Source organism: Centruroides sculpturatus, unplaced genomic scaffold (genome assembly GCF_000671375.1).
Source record: "Centruroides sculpturatus isolate CEXI.00-Female unplaced genomic scaffold, Cexi_2.0 scaffold11, whole genome shotgun sequence".
Classification (NCBI taxonomy): Eukaryota; Metazoa; Arthropoda; class Arachnida; order Scorpiones; family Buthidae; genus Centruroides; species Centruroides sculpturatus.
The window spans coordinates 56,132-75,290 of NW_019384501.1; the positions used below are offsets into that span (position 1 = coordinate 56,132).

Here is a 19,159-nt window from a genome sequence, read left to right on the forward strand (position 1 = left end):
ATGTTTTAATTGGGGCAACATCATTTTTCTATATTTATAATTAAACTTCGAATATAATAAGCTTTTAAATATGGCTTAAATTAAAAAATTTGATATTATATTAATGAATTCTTAAATATGTAAAAAATTTGATTGATATTTGGATGATCCTGAGTGACTGTGATGCATTGAATAATTCTCAATCTTGAGTTAAACTTTTAACTAATGTTTCAAGAAGAGCAAACAGAACAAATATCTTTTTCACTATTGTCATTTTTATAAAACTATAGATTTTATGAAGCTTTTCTTTCTAGAAAGGCTAAAATAGTGCATTATAATCACAGGTACTAATAAATCCAGATTATAAAATTAATTTTTTTAAAACATCTTGATTTTTACAGCAGTCTCCAGAAAAATTGGAAGAAGCAATTCCTAAGCAAGAAAGTATTCCTGAAAAGGTAATAATATAATAATTTATACATATACATATATATGTATATCTATATACTGGATATGTATATATAGAAATTAACACATTAAGCACCACAATAGAGCAGCATAAAATATCACACCGGACCATGATCATTTTTATATTCAAAATAGCACAAAAGTTATGGCCATTTAATGATTTTGTCCTCTTTGTTAAAAAACATTTTTCATTTTTTTCTCTATTTGTAGGCATTTGCAACCCATGGCCTGAATGATTTTTTTCTGATCATGTTATGCCATCTTTTATGCTCATCAGGTTCTAAATTAAACAGAACTTTTACCACATGAATGTATAAATTGTAGGTTGCATAAATGGACTGATACAAATCTAAGAAAAATAGAATAACTACTAAAATAATATACTTATTGGTTTTTTTTACCATTATTGTTTACAAAAAGAAAATTGAAATTGTTTTGTGCTTTATATTTTCATGATATTGTACTTATTCACATTCATTGTACAAGAAAAACTTTAGAAAAACAAATTTTGCATATTTCTCATATTTTATAGGGGAAAAAAATAAAGTTTTTTTAATATGATAGAATGCTAATAGAAATTTATTGGGCCAAGTACAATTTCCATTTCCACAGGCCATGCTCTAAGTAGTTCTATTATATTTACATGGCTAGCATGTAAATATAATGTAACTAATATAATCTGTGCTGTGTTACTTTGGTATAATGTTATATACCAAAGTAACACAGCACAGATTTCAATATTTAGTATGTGTTGCATTTCTACAAACACATGGCCTGAGTGAATAGCTGTGTGTGTTGCATATTTGTAATACATGTTGCTTAATGTGTTAAAATAATGAAAGCATATGGGGAAATCAAAAATTGAATAACACAGTATATATGTATTATATTGTCTTTCCATAATTAATTTCCAAAAATTCAAACAAAAATTTTGGAATTAGCATTATTAATATTTTTAATTTTATTGTTGTTTAAATATGATTTTTAAATGCTTTTGTCTTTGGGAAACTATATTTTATATGAGGGGAGTCTGATATTAAAGATATAGGCCAAACTTACACTAACATTTATAATTAAAGAAAATATTTAATACATTCCACAAAAACCAATAAATAAAACCATACTTTTGTTTATTTCTCGACATAATTGCCATAAACGTTGAGACATTTATCCCAGCTTGATACCAGTTTGAACATCCCTTACAGGACTGTTGCTTGAAGTACTCAAGAATGGTGTCATCCAATTCCTCCTGATCTGCAAAGCATTTCCCCACCAAAAATTTCTTTAAAGGTCCAAGTAAATAAAAATCTGACCGGGAGGGGCTAAACTTGGACTATATGGAGGATGTTGCAGGACCTTCCAATTCCGCTGTGCCAACCACAGTTTGGTTTGATTTGACGTGTGGAGTATAGTCCAGATTTAGCTCCCTTGGATTTTCATTTATTTGGACCTTTAAAGAAATTTTTGGCGGGGAAACGCTTTACGGATCAGGAGGAATTGGAAAACATCGTTCTGGACTACTTCAAGCAACAGTATTGTGAAGGAATGTTCAAACTGGTGTCACGCTGGGATAAATGTCTCAACGTTTATGGCGATTATGTCGAGAAATAAACAAAAGTATGATTTTGTTTATTGGTTTTTGTGGAATGTACATTTATAATTAAAGAAAATATTTAATAATGTAATTTTGGCTTGTACCTTTAATATCAGACTCCCCTCATATAATCAAATGTCTGAGTTGTATTTCTTGGTTGATTATAAATAAGTTTTGATTTAAAAATTTTGGGAAAATTTTCTGATAAAAACCATATTTTTAAACATTCCTAGTTTTAACTGCAATAACAAAATATTTAATTTAAAATTTCTACATTTAGAATTTGAGAATATTTGAATATGTATCATTAATGATTTAATTGATTAAGAATCAACAGTTAATTTTTCAAATTTTACTGTACTGTACATTCTATATAAAACTTTAAACAAAAAGCAGTTAAGATTCTTTTGAAAAGTTTCATTTTTTTCTAAGAAAGGTGCAATATACAAAAAACTATTGAAATGTTCTTTCATTTATACTTTAATTTTATTTAAACAGTTTGAACAAGAGAGAAATATTGCATTTAGAATTATTCCAATAAAGATTAAAAATTGGATCATATCTGATAATATTTAAGTCTTTCAAACAAACTTTAGATTACATCAATAAGAATTTTCCATAAATTATGATCCCATAGAAGCACAATATGAAGCCATCGTTATATTTTGAAACCTTGAAATTTCTTGCAAGAATATTTTCAGTTTTGAAGATTTTGTATGCAGAATATTCTATTGAGCTTTTCAATAAATGAATTCTTTCAATATATCTGTCCTATACTTTAGTTTGCCTACTCTGATTCTCTCTTTATTTAAGGCAAAGATAAATTATTAAAACTCAATAACTTTTTAAAAAATAATCAGTACAGTATCTTAATATATTTAAAAAAATAACATTTTACTATAAAAATTTATTTCAAAGAGGAATGAATAGTTGATTTACTAATAAATCCAGATTATAAAATTAATTTTTTTAAAANAACTTCATTCAGAATCTCTTTGAAAATAATCTAAAAATAAGTTTTTAAGTCAGAATTATAATCAACATAATTTAAAATACAATAATAAATATTTTTTTGTCTTTTTACTTATTTTATTTTTATTTTTACTTTTAAGTCAGTAATTATTTATACTAAATATAAAGTTAACCAAAAATACTGTTTTTATTTATCTTATGCTAACTTCAATCAAATATGCTAATGAAATAATTTACTAAATTTTTATCATTTATATCAATATACAAGCTTATATTTATTTTAAAATATAGACAGATTCAGTTGCAAGTCCTCCTCTAGTCCAGGAAATAGAACCAAGTAAAACTGAAGCTACAAAACCAAGTCAAGTTGAAATAACAGAACCAAGTCAATCAGAAGAGAAAGAAGTAATTATGCATATATTATTATTTAAGATTATTATATGATTATAATAGTAATTTATTCAACAATTTTTAATTAGCTACTTAAAAACTAACAATTTGAGAATTTTATTTTTATACATTGTAATCATGTAAGTTGCTGGAAAAATTAAAACACACTAATAAATAGTCTTTTCTAAACTTTTCACATTTTTAAAATATTATTATTTAAGAATAATGGAATTAAAATAACTCTGGAAACAATAAAATTAAAACATATAAATTTATCAAGTGATATGGGGATGATCTTTGACTCCTGATAAGTCAATAAGAAATTTTTTTTGTAAACAAGTGAGCACACACTACGTGACATTTGAAATACAGTAAAGTTCTTTCCAAATTTTTTTAATACTCTGATTTTCTTTTTCCATTTTTCTCAATAAACTAACCATACATACCTTGACTTATATAGGTTAATGCAGCATTTCTCAACGCTGGGACAGGTGGTCCACAGCGCACTTAATTAAATTGAAAGTAAACTTGTGAGGCTCCAGAAGTGGACTGGGACCACACATACAGAAAAATTAAATTTCGTTTTCTTGTATAAAAGGAAAAAATAATAATAATTATATTTTATAAAAACTGGCAAAAAACAAAGGGATAGGAAAATAGAAAATTTCACGTTCATAAAAGAACAAGTTTGAAGAAAATTCTTAGAAAAATGTACTTCTCAAATTTAGACAACGGAATAATGTAAGTCCTAAGATCGAACATCTTTGATGGGGATTGAATTGTCAGTTGACTCATCTCGTGATCTTGTTGACTCATCTCGTGATCTGGGTTCTCGTGATCTTGTTGACTCATCTCGTGACATTTCATAATGAGTGGAGACCAATTGGAAAGTGGAGGTGAGTTGGAATTGACCTATAGGAACATTTGATTTAGGATGCAAAACAAAAGCTATAAAAATCCAAATTCAGGGGGAAGAGAGCTTCTCTCTTGTGCTTTTGAATGTGCTATGCTACTCCTGTCTTTAAAGGATTATTCTCATCATAAACTAAGTATCCTCTTCAAACTTCCTTGCTACACCCCGGGGCCATCAACTCCTGTGAAAACATCTGAGAACTTTCCTCTTTGAACCTCTGTCATCAAAAATAAGGGACTCAGAAGATTTGGCCTCCACTGCCTGTTAAAAGTGTATTATTGTTGTAAGATATTGTGAGATACATTTTTGGTACAATAAATCGGGTTAACTGTTGTAACTGGAGAGAGTTGTCTCTGTATTCAACACTCCCACATACGATTTGGCACTGATAAGCAAGTTTGGTGACCTCACCAACTATTAAATTAAAACTTTGTTCAATGATGATTCACTTTTATGTCTCCACATGTATTCAAAATATTTTTAGACTTATTATGTTATTAATGGCTCTGTAAGTCCTAAAAGTTTATAATACTCACACAAGTTTGAAAAAATTCTACAGACCACTAAATTATGTAGGCCTCTTTTTTTAAACATTTTACTGTCCTTGGGCTTAGAAAGTTGAGAAATGCCACATTAATGTATTATACTTTAATAATACCTTGCAGAGTTTATGATTCATTCATTCATCCCTTAGTTAGCATTGGGACGGGGTTTCCTCTGGAGCCCATATGCAGCTGTAGGTGCTGCAGGAATTCAGACAGCACTAATGTTGGCCTTCCACACTTTTCAGTCCCTGGATATAGCTTTGGCATCATTGAGGCTTAGTCACAGATTTTGCAGATCCTTCTTGATTTGGTTGAACCATGTCTTTTTAGGTCCCTCTCTCTGTATTTAACAGCCCACAGGGCATTTCCACCAGAGCATCTTATATGGTATTCAGCTGGCGTCCATTCTACAGACATGGCCAAACCGTCTCAATCTTTTCAGTTGGACAGTCTCTTCAGTGGTTGGCTGATTGTCACAATAGGTCCGAATAATTTCATTTTGTATGCGATCATGAAGGATAACACCCAGGATCTGTTGCAGACATCACATTTGGAAAATCTCGAGTTTTTTCAGATCTGGTTTGAGTAAAGTCCATGTTTCAGATCCGTAGAGAAGAATTGGTAGTATTAACATCCAAAATAGGTAAATTTTAGTCTTGAGTGCAATGTTAGTTTGTAAAGTACTATATTATTTTTCCGACTTTCCAACGATTATCGACACTACTGTGTGCCGGAAATAGCCGTTCCCTAACGGGTACTTTACGCGGATTCGCGTTAGTGTGCCAGGCCTGGACTTTCACCGAATTAAATAATGACAAAGTTTGTCAATAACAAAATCAAATATTTAATTAAACTTCTATTAATAAACTATATACAGTATTTAGTAAAAATCAAACAATAATTTATTCAATGAAATTCAACAAGAATCAATCCGACAAACTCAAATCAATCTATTTCTAACTTAATTCTATTCCCCTTTGGAATTCGACAAAATCAAAGAATTAACTTATAAACAATAATTCTTATAAATTAAAGATCCTAATCGTCACCTCAATATACTAGGAACCTATTTCCTCAAACTCTCAAGACTTTCTATAATCGTCGATCCACAAATCGAATAACTTCAAAATCCTATCGGACACCTCTCTCGTTCACTGCTACGGAGCTCACCAAAGCTCGTTGCTATCAGGAATTCACCTCGTTCGTTTTCACTTGAGTTAGAGGCTTTATAGTGTGAGGTGACGTCACAATTCTGAATGAGATCACTCTCCTCATTTACATACTTATCTGTAACATTAAATTTTTCTTGTTTATCTGGCAGATTATTTTCCGACAATACTTCGCTAACCTTTTACATTATTCTTTTTAACAATTATCGGGATGCTTTATTCTTTTAAGGTTTAGCGATTCCTAACTGGGTTGTGGGGTCTTCCCCCCCTTTTTCTCGGTGCGGACTTACTTTTTTCCGTGCAAGTGTGCGCGAGTTTTTCTACGGCGCTTTTCTTTCGTCGGTGAGTTGGTTTTTCTTCTATTTTTAAGTTACTAAGGTGAATGGTGAGGAAACTTCGTCTTAACTAAACATAAGCCCCAAACAAAATATAATGAAAGCAAAATAAAAGTAAAATAAAAATAAAGCTCAGACTTGGTTCCTTACAAGTTTTCCACCATAAACACCATTTTAGTGAGGCAAATGTCGAGGTTGCCTGACCAATAGCGCTATTTATGTCATAGGTAGATGACACTTTCCTCTCTTGGACCAATAATCCCAAATATTTGAATTCTTGCACTTGTTCAATTAAGGTGAATGTTGGCTTGTGATCCATCTGTGACCAAAACTTTGGTTTTATCTACATTGATTTTTAAGACTGGGCGATACAAGCAATGTCACTGCAAGGTATAATCCATTAAAGAATTATACCTTTTACAATGTTTATTATGAAAGTTAAGGAAATTTTAGAACAAAAATAAGAATATGTTATTTATGCACAGTGACAAGTGGCTTTAATTTAGTGCTCCAGCAATCTAAAGCAAGTTCACAAGTCATCTATGCTTCAGTCAGGGATGAAGTTTTCTTAGTTTTTTTATAGTTAAATGTGGATTTCATGTACAAACTAATTCTTTAACATATATAAAACAAATATAAATTTCTAAGATATACAGTATGTAACAAATTCAAACATAAACCATGAATTTTTTATCATATTTCTTTTATTATTTAGATTACCATATAAATAATTGACTTTTTAATTCATAGGTACCCAAAGCAAATATTGAAAGCATTCAAGTGAATGTAAATGAAAATTCTGAAGTGTCACTTTCCAATAAAAAAGAGGTAGGCTACTTTTTTAATATTATATAATAATTTCTGATTACTAATTTTTATCACAGAAGATAATAAACTCAAGGTTATATTTCAAGTTGTAGGCAGTGCAATTCTATACACTATTGCTTTCTCATTTTTTATGCGAAATATTATATGAAAAATAGATTGAAATGCATTTTGTAAAATAACGGTTAAGGAGTTGCTTTCCTGGTGTTATATATTTTCCATATGAAAGGAAAAAGGAAAAAAAAATAATAATATGCAGAATTATACTGTCTACAACACATTTATAATAATCTAGAAAATATTTATTTACATAATCCTCTATATATATATATATACACACGAGGGTGGATCAAATATAAACAGTAATTTTGTTATTCTGCTTACCACACAGTTCCTAGCTAGATGATGTAGAGTGCAGTTGATGTTTGGTTTGTGAGGAGTGGAGGAACTAAATTGGTTAACGAGCAAGCTTGGTTCTGTCGTCAGTACAGCGATGACCGAGCAAAAGGTACATTCATCTGTTGCACAATGCATCATCATAAAGTTTTTAACTTATGAGGGCGTTAAACCCTCGGAAATTTTTATTCAATTGAAGGCACAGTTTGGGGACAGTACACTGTCTCAGAATCGTGTGTATACATGGGCCAGAGAATTTAAGGGTGGGCGAGAACATGTCAAAAACGAAGGTCATGATCAATACCCAAGGACAAGTCTTACAGACGACAACATCCATGCCGTTCAAGAGCTTATTGAATGTGATTGCCAGTTAACTGTTGAAGAAATCTCATCAGAAGTGGGTATCAGCTATGGGAGTGTTTAATCCGTTATCACTGATCATCTTGACTTCAGAAAAATTAGTGCCCAATGGGTTCCGGGGTTGTTGACCGGAAATCAATAACAGGTCAGGAAGAAATGGGCTGAGAAACCCTTGAACACCCTCCTCATAGTACAGACTTGTCCCCCTGTGACTATTTTTTGTTCACACTCTTGAAGGAATTATTTGGAGGAAAACGATTCGCAAGCAATGAAGAAGCATATGTGCAATTGGCTCATAACTTGCCCTCAATCTTTTTATGAGAGAGGGATATTGAAGCTTCAAAATCATTGGCAAAAGTGTGTAGAGCTTGCAGGAGGATATGTATAAAAGAACTAAAATTTTCACTTGTGTACATTATTAATCAATAAATGTCTAAAAAAAATTACTGTTTATATTTGATCCACCCTTGTAATAGGTATACAAATAAAATCATTTACCAACAATACAATAATTTGTGAGAACCGAGAGGGTATGACTATGTCATACCTCCGTGGATTGGTTTTCAAGTTGGAGGGACTTGCACATTAGTCAGAGATGGCTTAAATTTTCTTTTATTTATCCCAAGTGGATGGAATTATAATTTTTCGGGTTGAGTGCCATTGGTAAGGTGACAGGCGATATATGAGTAAAAGAGGATACCAATTTAACAAAGAAACAATGACTTATTAGTTATCTATATTGATGATACAATAATTATTATCAAGGGAAAATTCTGAGTTCTTAAAACGCGAAGGGCCGAGAGAGAGTTCACAAAAATTAGTTCCATACCTCTATGGGTTTAGATATCCTAGAGAACAAAACATAGAGCACAAACGTAGGGCACAAGTTATAGTTAAATCCTCGGAAGCAACTCCCCAGAGGGGGGAGAGAAGTGGTTTTTATCATTTTGTGGTGGGAAAACTGTCAGGTGACTAATTAGTTGCGAGGTAAAAGGTGTGCGGGGAGGTCAAAGTTGTCCCTGGAACCCAAATAAGATGACGAAATCGTATGTTAACTATCAACTTTTAAGTTTGTAGTGTGGGAATATTGTCGAGATGGGCGAATGTTTACTTTGAAAAAAAGGGGAGGTGGAAATTTCTCCCTCTTTCAAGGTGGTTTCCTCTCTATTTTCTAGGGGAATTTAATTGGTTTTTAGGTAAAACGGGACATTGATCGGGAAAAAAAATCTGTAGAAAATCCGGATTTCACAAATTTATTCCAAAACAATTCTTTAATAAATGCTAAATAATGTGTGTATCAAAGATAAAATCATATTTGCATACTAACGAGGTAGATGTGCTTGTTTGTTTATTTTTACAACAATTAAATCTTGGCTAAATTTGATATTGCAGGATGCAGAGCATTTTCAACATTTTCCAAAGTTGATTGACATTTTGATTTTATAATCATCAATGTTGAATACACTGCTTTGAATAAATACATAGTACAAAATATTTACTGTTGTCAAATTTTCTTGACCCTCATATTCAGTTGTGTGATCCCCTTTGGGATCACAACCCATAATTTAAGAAGCCCTGATATAAATAATTAATAATTATAATCAAAACTTATAGATATTGCACTGTTAAAAAGCATAAACTAAAATAGAATAGCTTACATTTGGCATTTTCATATTTTTATAATTTATTCTTTCAAGGACAATGCATTATTGTGTTGCCAAAACAAAAAGAAATGCAATTTTAAATGCATTTGTATGAATTTTTAATATAAAAATTAATTTTAACCTAGATTATTAATATACTTCATCAATTTGTTATTATGGGAAATTGATATTAAACAGAATTAAAAATCCTATTATTTACATAATCAAAATTATATAATTTGAAATCTCTTATGAAGAGAGTTTGAGAACTTAATTAGATTTGAAAAAAATTAGTTTGTGACCAAAAACATCGTCTTGATACAGGATGGTTCATTTTAATCAATCCACTGGAATAACTTAACTTGAAAAATATATGTCTACAAAACATTAATTAAACCAAAAAATGTTAGTTTAAGAAGACCACATAATGATTATATAATTACAGAAAATTGGGTCAACTTCATTTTCTCAATTGTTTCTGATAAAGAAACATTTCTTCTGAAAGGTTCACTTATAGTTTTCGGTAACATGTTCCAATAACTTCTGATGAGACATTTCCAACATATAATTAACTTCCTGAATGCATGTCTTTCAACATGATTTGCAATAAGGAAAAACTTTACATGAGAGGCAAAGGGACTCATGCTAAAGATGTATTGAGAAAATTTAAGATGACCTCAAGTTCAGCTTAAGAACAGATTTTAAAAATCAACCAAGATCAATGTCTTTGTCAAGATCAATATTCTCTTTGTCATAATAGTTTCCTAATTTTATGAAATCATTATTATCTTTCTTTAAATAATGAAATGATACAAAAACTTGTTCCATAGTGTGTTGAAGGCAAGCTTGTGACATTTTTAGCACTTTTCTTCCTTTCTTTACAGATATTCCAAATATGCACACAGTATGTTTTGGAAAAAATGTTTCAGATAAAAGTTTGTTTGCTTTTATAATAGGCAATAAAAAAAGGGGGGTTTTTATTTAAGAAAATGAAGTTGATCCAGGTTTCATTGTTATAGCACCATCTTTTGGCTCCATAAAGTCTAAAATTTTTGGTTTAATGAATTTTTTTTGTAGGATGCATATTTTTTGAGTTATTCCAGTGATTAAAATCACTCTGCATTATAATTTTTCAATACCATGCTCAAGATTATTACCGAATTCATTCTCTACACCAGTGATTCTCAACCATTTTTTCATCACAGTACACTTTTAATAATTTAAAAATTTTGGCACACACAGTTACTTTGGTAAGTACCACAGGACAACCAGTGACATCATAACAGTGATTTTAAAACACAGTTGGTTATTTAGGTCACATTTTCTAAATGCCTTGGTAACTACCGGCAGTTACTTGTAATACCAGTTACAATTTCCAAACGTGCCCTAGGAAGATAGAACTAATTGAACTACTTATCTGACATCGCTTATGGTATGGGTATTTGCAATGGTGGCACACTTCAAAAATCTTGCAGCACAGTGGTTGAGAATCACTGCTCTCCTCTTTAGCCAGCATATTTTTGTTGATCTGGAAATGATTTATAGGCTGCATCACTGCATTTCACGAAGACCTCATAGAAACGAAATGTCAAAGTTGTCAACTGTCTAACCTTGTATTATGAAGCATGAAATGATTAGCAAACATTAAAAACATCTCAATGTACTCATTTAAAACTACGATTTCTGAAATCTTTAAGGAGTTTTGAAGTTTTATTTATTTCTAAATGCCAGATTAAACTGTTTAAATAACACAAAACCTCTTTTGATATTCTTTCAAATATAGAATTGCCATAAAATTAGAAGGTTACAAAATCTTTTACTACTACAAATCAAAATTCTTATAATATATCTAGCTCTTTTATCTTCTATTTCCAATTAAAAGTTAACTTTACACTTCAATCTTTTAAATATATTTCTCATTAATAAATTTGTACTTTTATATTATAAATTCCATGATAATGTTAACTTATTGTAATATTATATCCACTATTATTATATGTTTTTTTATATAAGTTATGAATTAACAGCAATATTTTTTTTCTTACTAGATTGAAAGTGATAATTTAGAAGGAGCTGTAGTAAAAATCCAAGCAGGAATTCGTGGTTACTTAACTAGAAAAACATTGAAAGAACAGAAAGATAATGTATCACCAAACAAAAGTCTGGGTACTGAAGGTAAAAAGTTATCAGTTTTATTATAATATTAAATTGTAAGAGCATTGAATTTTTAAGTAATTTGGAAGCATCTATCAGTATTATCTCCTATTGCAACTTCAATTTCAATAAAAGAAATATCTTTTTAGTCAGAATGCATAACAAAGTTATTCATTATTCTAGATTTCATATTTAGAGTTTTATATAGTCTAAAATGCCAAAAAAAAAGATTTAATATGCCTTTTAATAAAGACAATTTTTTAATGTGTAATATTTATTATAAACATAAACAGAAGAAAACGTTACAAAATTTAAATAATTTTTAAATATATTAAAATACAATATAAATACATTTTTGTTCATGTGTTTGGACTTAATCTTAGATAAACCATAAATTCTTAATATTTTAAATTAGTAAAAATTAGTAAGAAATATTTTTTTACAGAACTATTTTATTTAAATAGAATAATAATATTTCAAAATAAAAACAAAAAAAAAAAAAAAAAAAAATTTGGACACTTAAATATAGCATTTCTTACACTCGTAACAGGAAATTTATACACTCGTAAAAGCGGGGAGGGAGTAAAGGAAATGGTTTATTTTTAACAAATACGGCCGAAATTAATGGAATTTTCGTAATCCACAAGTAATTTATTATGCAATAAAAAAAACTTGAAATACGGCAAACATTTACATAACCGAACTCGATAAGCCAGTTTGAATAAAATTAACTTGTAAATGCATAAATTAGACCCGTTATTTGCCTTCTAACCAGCCAAATTCCTCTCATTTATTGATTTAAATTAATCATCCGGGTTAAGCAAAGATCGTTATCCTTAATAACTGTCAAAATATTAAATATTTACCGATTTTATTATACAGATTTTGCAATTTTCGTAACGTTTCAAGTCACTCGTTTCGAACAAACTCAATTTCCTCCGGGCGATAAAGCACACGAGATAAATATCATTATGTTTAAAAATGGAGATCAAAGATCGTCATTNAAATAAAAACAAAAAAAAAAAAAAAAAGATAAACAACTTATCTAATATATATACAGTGGGTGATCAGTTAACGAACATAATCTGTTCCAAAACTTTGTTTGCTATCTGATTATTGATTTACCATAGGTTTTTATGGGAATTTGATTAATTCACTCTGGAGACCCCAAAAAATAAAAAAATATATACTTTCTTACTATGTTTATTTATATGTAATAATAAAAATACATATATACACAGTCTTGCATTTTTTAGTCATGTTTTTTTCCGTTTGTGGGGTTAAAGAATCTGTCTAATGTTGATTGTTTTTCTCTCTTCTTCAAGATTTTTCAGAAGTAATTAATAGCATTAATAGCATTGTAATTGTAGAGATACCTAAGCCTATATGGTTTGGATGCCGTTCTAAGACCGTTGTTCTAACATCATCCCGATTCTTCAAGAAAATGTTTAATAGCAAATATCAACATTAATTCTCTTTTTCAGAAAAGAACATATCTCGCCGAGTTTCTTGGTGTTCTTCTGTCATCAGATCCGTTTCAGATTCCATTATGAGCTCTTCAATGTTCTTTATTTCTCAGATGTGATTTTTGTTACTCCTTAAGCTACTTGAGTCTTTTTGATAATACAGTATCTTTCTTAGATAAGATTGAACTAAGCTTACTGTAGACCTGTTCAAGCCATACTGCCCAGGAACAACAGACATCAGACATCTGCCACTCTCTACCTTTGCTATTATACTCTCACCTTTCGAAAATAAAAACTGATGCAAAACTTAACAAGTGCCTGCCTGACAGTCTTGCGAATACTATAAAAAATTGTTTCTGTCAGAAAAATAAAAGGCCGAAATTACAAGGAAGAGTTTCAAAGTTCAGAGAAATACTATCCGATCAGTATATATCAGGTTGAGTGTCGATGTCATCTCTCGTGCTCCAAAAAGTTTCGAACTGTTGTCCAAAGATAAGAGAAGACCAATCAGTATTCATTATTTTACGTTGCTTCTTCTTGTGTTTGTTCTGTGAGGTGTTTGTTATCTGATTTGTTCATTAACCGATCACCCACTATATATATTTAATTCTGCACTGTGGTCCGGTTTTCAATCATGCTCACAATTGGTTGAAAGACAGTTGGTCTATCTGGGATATGTTGGATCCTGTGAAAATTCCTGGACTGTTACCACTCTCAGGTCCTTTAGATTAAATCTGAGTGACCAGCCAATGCTTTAACTGCCATCTGCTGTCTATCTGATACATTTAACATTTTAAAAAATAAATACTAATACAGTAGAGCGTCGATTTTCCGAATCAATTGGGGACTGGGGTTGTTCGTATAACTGATATTTCGGATAACCGATTTATGTATGAAAAAATAGTTTAACGTGTCCGATGATAAAATTTTTATCCGTTGCGTGTCGCTTTGCGTTGAATTTTTGTCGATGTTAAGCCTAACAAAGACTATTGTATCGTTAAAAATTATTTTTTTATTTTGTACAAACAAAATAAATATATTGAAAAATATAAAAACAATAAAAAATTATTCTTCAATGTTAATTTAGTATCAAAAACGTAAAATATTTGAGTAGCCCAAGACATAGCCAAAGATTGAAGCGCCACAGCACTGGCGAAAATTTAAATTTGCCATCTGGAATTCTTTCGGATGATTGACGTTTCGGATGATTGACTTTCGGAAAATCGACGCTCTACTGTAGTTGGTAATAACTTATTTTACAAACATATTTAATTGATTGATCAAATTTGAGACAAATATGCATGAGTAAATGGTTTTTCTGTTTGTCTGAACTAGGATAAAACTAATACTTTCTTCAATGACAATATTTCAAAAATTGTAATAATAGTTACATACAGTTTTTGAGCCACTTTTGACTCCCTTTCTTCCTGTCATGTACAATGATGTACTTGTACTTTTGTATGTACAATTAAATAGAAGGAATTTGCAAATAGGTTATGGATCCTCTTTTACATTGTAGAAGTTTTTAACTCATAGTTTAGTCATTTCTTCAAATATTTTTTTATCAATACTAGCAAGTGGGTTTATAAGAAAAACACATGTGTCTAATGCCAAACAATTGCCAGATAATTTCAGGCTATAATAATGTTACTATTAATAATTAAATGTCAAGAAATTTGGCTTAGAGATAGGCATTAGGTACCATCTCTTGATAAATTTAATAATTATTAAATGCATTTTTGACAAGACTATGTCTTGTTTACAAAATCATACTGCCTGCTAGGTAACCAGCTTAGAGGTATGAAGAGTACAGTACATGTCAGGAGTTGCAATTTGGCACAGAGTATTAGGTGCCCAAATCATGCATACATAAAAAAAAAACCAGACTTGTGGGTACTCGGGACTGAGAACTGAGTCAAAATAAAATTCAAAATGGCAACACACTCTACAAAAAGGCAGTTGTGCAGATTTGCGCATGCGTTGCTCGTTGGAAAGTTGGAAATGCAAACATTGCAAAATTGAATTTTGACAAACGCTTGAGTTGGGAAGTTTGAATAAAAAATCAAATTTTGACAAATGAATCTTTGAAAAAACCCATTTACTTGTCCTGTGTTATTTTCGGTATATATCTGTTTGTGATGTGCTGACCCTGACTGGTTGACCTGAGATATCTCGTTTCAACATCGGAACCTTTTTTTCAAAGTAGATGGTGCTAGTCATTATAATTTTATATTAAAACTAACTTCCGAAATATAACTTGTTTTTTTCTATATTTATTAATATATATATTGTTTGTGCAAAATAAAAATAATTTCGGTTGGTACAATAGCCAGGATTATTTTTTTCAAAAATGGGAAATTTTCGTTAGGCATCAACAAAAATTCAACCCAGGGCGACATGCAACATTGAGAAATTTCGATAGGTTAAGTTCACCGAAAATGCATTGTGAACGACTTTGTGGTCATGGGCAGTGAAGTTTGAAAGATCATGCTCAAAACCAGCAATATCAAAGAAGATTGGAGAATGAGAACAAGACCTACCTTGAGCATCAAAGTGATTCCACTTAGTAGCGACTCTCTGAGACATAATCTTGTCCCAAATACAGCCTTACTATTTTACTTATGCAGTTATGCAGTTTACGGACTACGGTTGTTTGAAAGGTTTCTTCCATAAAATTAATCGATTCTAGACTAATTTGACTCAACATTTCCAAAATACGTATAATTTTTTGGGAATAATCCATATAAACTATGCTATAAACAAAAAATTGTAGGATTACTTACTGAGTGTGCACCGTTCGACTACACCGTTGCTTAAGCTTGTTTTTGTCATCGAATGGCGCTCGCGTGCTTCCTGATAAATTATTATTTAACGTCCATAAAAATTATATTTATATTAATGATGTCTCTAAAGTTCAGCGAATTTTTTGCAAAAAAAAGAAATGGTTTTTGGTAGGTCCGCTGCTTGTTTAAACTCAACGGTTTGTGCAATCCTGTCGCAACACGGGTCGGCGATGACATTTTACCAAATTACAGGTATACCTCGAGTTACGTCGTTTCGAGTTACGTCATTCCCGATTATACGTCGTTTGTCAAAAAAGTATACGGAAAAAAAAAGTCAAGATTAAGTCATTTTATTCGACTTTACGTCCGTCCGCCACAAATATTGAAGTCGTAATATCACTAGAAAAGCGTTTAAAGCACATAAAATCATATTAAAATATATACATTTACAAGTATGTACTGTATTTACAGAACAGTACATGCATTCGTAAATTTAGATTACTTTTTTCTGTACTCTATTAAAAACTGAAATTTATTTGTTTGTAAGCTTAAGATAGATTCTTATTAACCATATATTATTAAAAATGCATTAATAAATAAAATACAGATCTGGGAATAATAATTTATGGTTTTTCCTAGTGACAAGTAGATTCGGAGACAAGTAAATTCGACTTACGTCGTTTTTCGACTTAGGTCGTTTTCCTGGAACCAATTACCGACGTAAGGCGAGGTATACCTGTATAGGAGTTCTTTTAGCATGTTTGTACGAATACTGTTGCAATTTTTTCACCGTGATATAGGAATCCAAACTATAGGAACCCATGTTATAGGGGGTCGACTGTAATTCATATGCCACTAATATCACTAAAGGAAGTCTTCATAGATAATATCTTGACCTCCTTTCCTCTCCCATGTACTAGTAAAATTATGTACTTTTTGCAATACCACATACCTTAAACAATTGGCACCATCCATTAATGCTTTTTATATCTGATTAATATATTTGACAGGAAAATTCCTCAAATGCATAACAATTATATCATCACAATGTTATATTAAAATATGAAATTTTAAAACTAATTGTTTTACATTTTTTCCAGAATCACATAAAGATGATTCAAGTAAAACTGAAATTAGCAAAGAAGAGAAATCAAGTGAAATCTCTGAAAAAGAAATATTACATTCATCCAATACACAAGAAATGTCTGATGATTTAAATGAAGATGATGCTGATGTTGAAAAAGCTGCAGTTAAAATTCAGTCAGTTTATCGTGGATACATCACAAGAAAAAACTTAAGTAACATTGGAGATGAACTGACAGAAGAAGAAAACAAACAAACTTCATTTTCTGAAAAGGAGTCATCTCAAGATAAAGGAGAAATTGAAGAAGAAGAAGATGATGATGAAGATGAAAATGAAAGTGGTGCATTAGAACAAGCTGCAGTTAAAATTCAAAGTACATTTCGTGGTTATCAAGTTAGAAAACAAAGAAAAAATGGACCAAAAAAAGAAGACGGCAAAGAGCAATTGTTAATTGATACTGATGAAATTCAAGACGAAAATGAAAAACTTGAATCAAATGATCCTGAAGCTGAAGGAAAAGCTGCAGTAAAAATTCAAGCCATGTATAGAGGTTATAAAGTACGAAAAGAAATCAAAATGATTGGAGAAGATGGCAACCAAAGAACAGAATTTGAAGATGATGATAAATCAGATACTAACATAGACGAATATTCAGAAGAAACAGATAATGATGGCATTTTGAAATCTAAAGCTACCATTGTACTTTCAACACCAACAAGCAATGTTAGCAAAGACAAAACAAACGAAGAAGTTTTAATAAGTTTTGATACAGATTCAGTTCAACCAATGGCCGAATCACCATCTCTTCTTGACAGAAATGATGAAGAACAGTGTTTTCAAAAACCAATGGTTCCTATTAGTAATGAAACAACAATTCCAAAATCAGTTTCAGAACCAACTGTTGACATTAATTCTGTCACCAAATCAAAAGAAGATCATTTAATTTCTCCATCCAGTGACTGAATATGTAAAAAATAATAAATTCTTTATAAATTCTATTAAAATTAAAGAATACTGACAATTGATATCGATATGCGGCGACTCCATTCCGTACAGAAGATAATTGACTGTTAAATCATCTCTACAGTCATTGAGAAGGCAATATAACTCAGAACAACTTAGTGATTCTTAATAATTATAAATTATGATAAGTTCTGTAATACTTATAGAAAATAATTGATATTTTTGAGACATGATTCATTAAATTTATGTGATCTGTCCATTAATTAAATTTATATGAGTTTTGTCAGCCTGTATTATAATGATATTTCTAATAAATGAAATTGATGATAAAACATATTTACTGTGTGTATTAAATTGAAAAATTAGACAATAAATACAATAATTTTTTATCGATAACTGAATACAGTAGGTTTTTGTTTGTTTTCATAGATGTCAAATAGATTAAATCATTTTAGTACTGCTGAATTCTAACTTAAATCAATAAACCATATTTTTTCAGCTTGATACTCCAACTTGACAAAATACCTGAATGCTACTCGCCCTGTTTTAATGTATTACACTTGATATGGTATAATAAAATTTTGTTCTGTATATTCAGAAATGTCAGACTAAAATGTTTTACTTAGGTTTTAACTACTACATGTAATCATCTGTAACTACTTGGAGTGAAGCACAAATTTACATATAAAAAAGACCTACTGCAATAAATTTTCAATAATAAAAATTCTAAAAAATTTTTCTATTGCACTTAATTCTAAAGATAACTCTTTTATAATAATCAATCTCTTTCCATCTGCAATTTTTTCTAAATTAATTTTTATGACTAGAAACATTATAAGAAAATTATTAATTTTTTAAAATTAATTCAGCTATAAAGTTCACTCAAATTTTTTCTAATTAGAATAATAACTGAAAATTTTAGAGACTTATTTTGCTAATTATTTTTAAAATTAATATGTATCATTATAAATTATACAAATATAACTATATTTATAAATAACCACACTAAAATAATACATAATAATATAGTAAAACCTCACCTTGTGATCACCCTCCTGTAAAACTGCATAAGTTTTAATAAAAGCCAAACACTGTCTTGGTGGCGACCAGCCACCTCACC

The 19,159-nt window shown here is 30.2% G+C and overlaps 1 protein-coding gene across 1 annotated transcript; it reads left to right on the top strand.

Annotated features, from left to right (window-relative positions):
• Positions 1 to 292: 292 nt before the first annotated feature.
• LOC111622060 (acidic leucine-rich nuclear phosphoprotein 32-related protein 1-like) lies at positions 293 to 18,152 on the top strand. The gene is made up of 5 exons (XM_023364374.1): positions 293 to 437; positions 3,305 to 3,418; positions 7,116 to 7,193; positions 11,638 to 11,764; positions 17,093 to 18,152. The coding sequence occupies exon 5, from the start codon at positions 17,194 to 17,196 to the stop codon at positions 18,037 to 18,039; it is 846 nt and encodes a 281-aa protein (XP_023220142.1). The 5' UTR covers positions 293 to 437; positions 3,305 to 3,418; positions 7,116 to 7,193; positions 11,638 to 11,764; positions 17,093 to 17,193; the 3' UTR covers positions 18,040 to 18,152.
• The last annotated feature ends 1,007 nt before the right edge of the window (positions 18,153 to 19,159 follow it).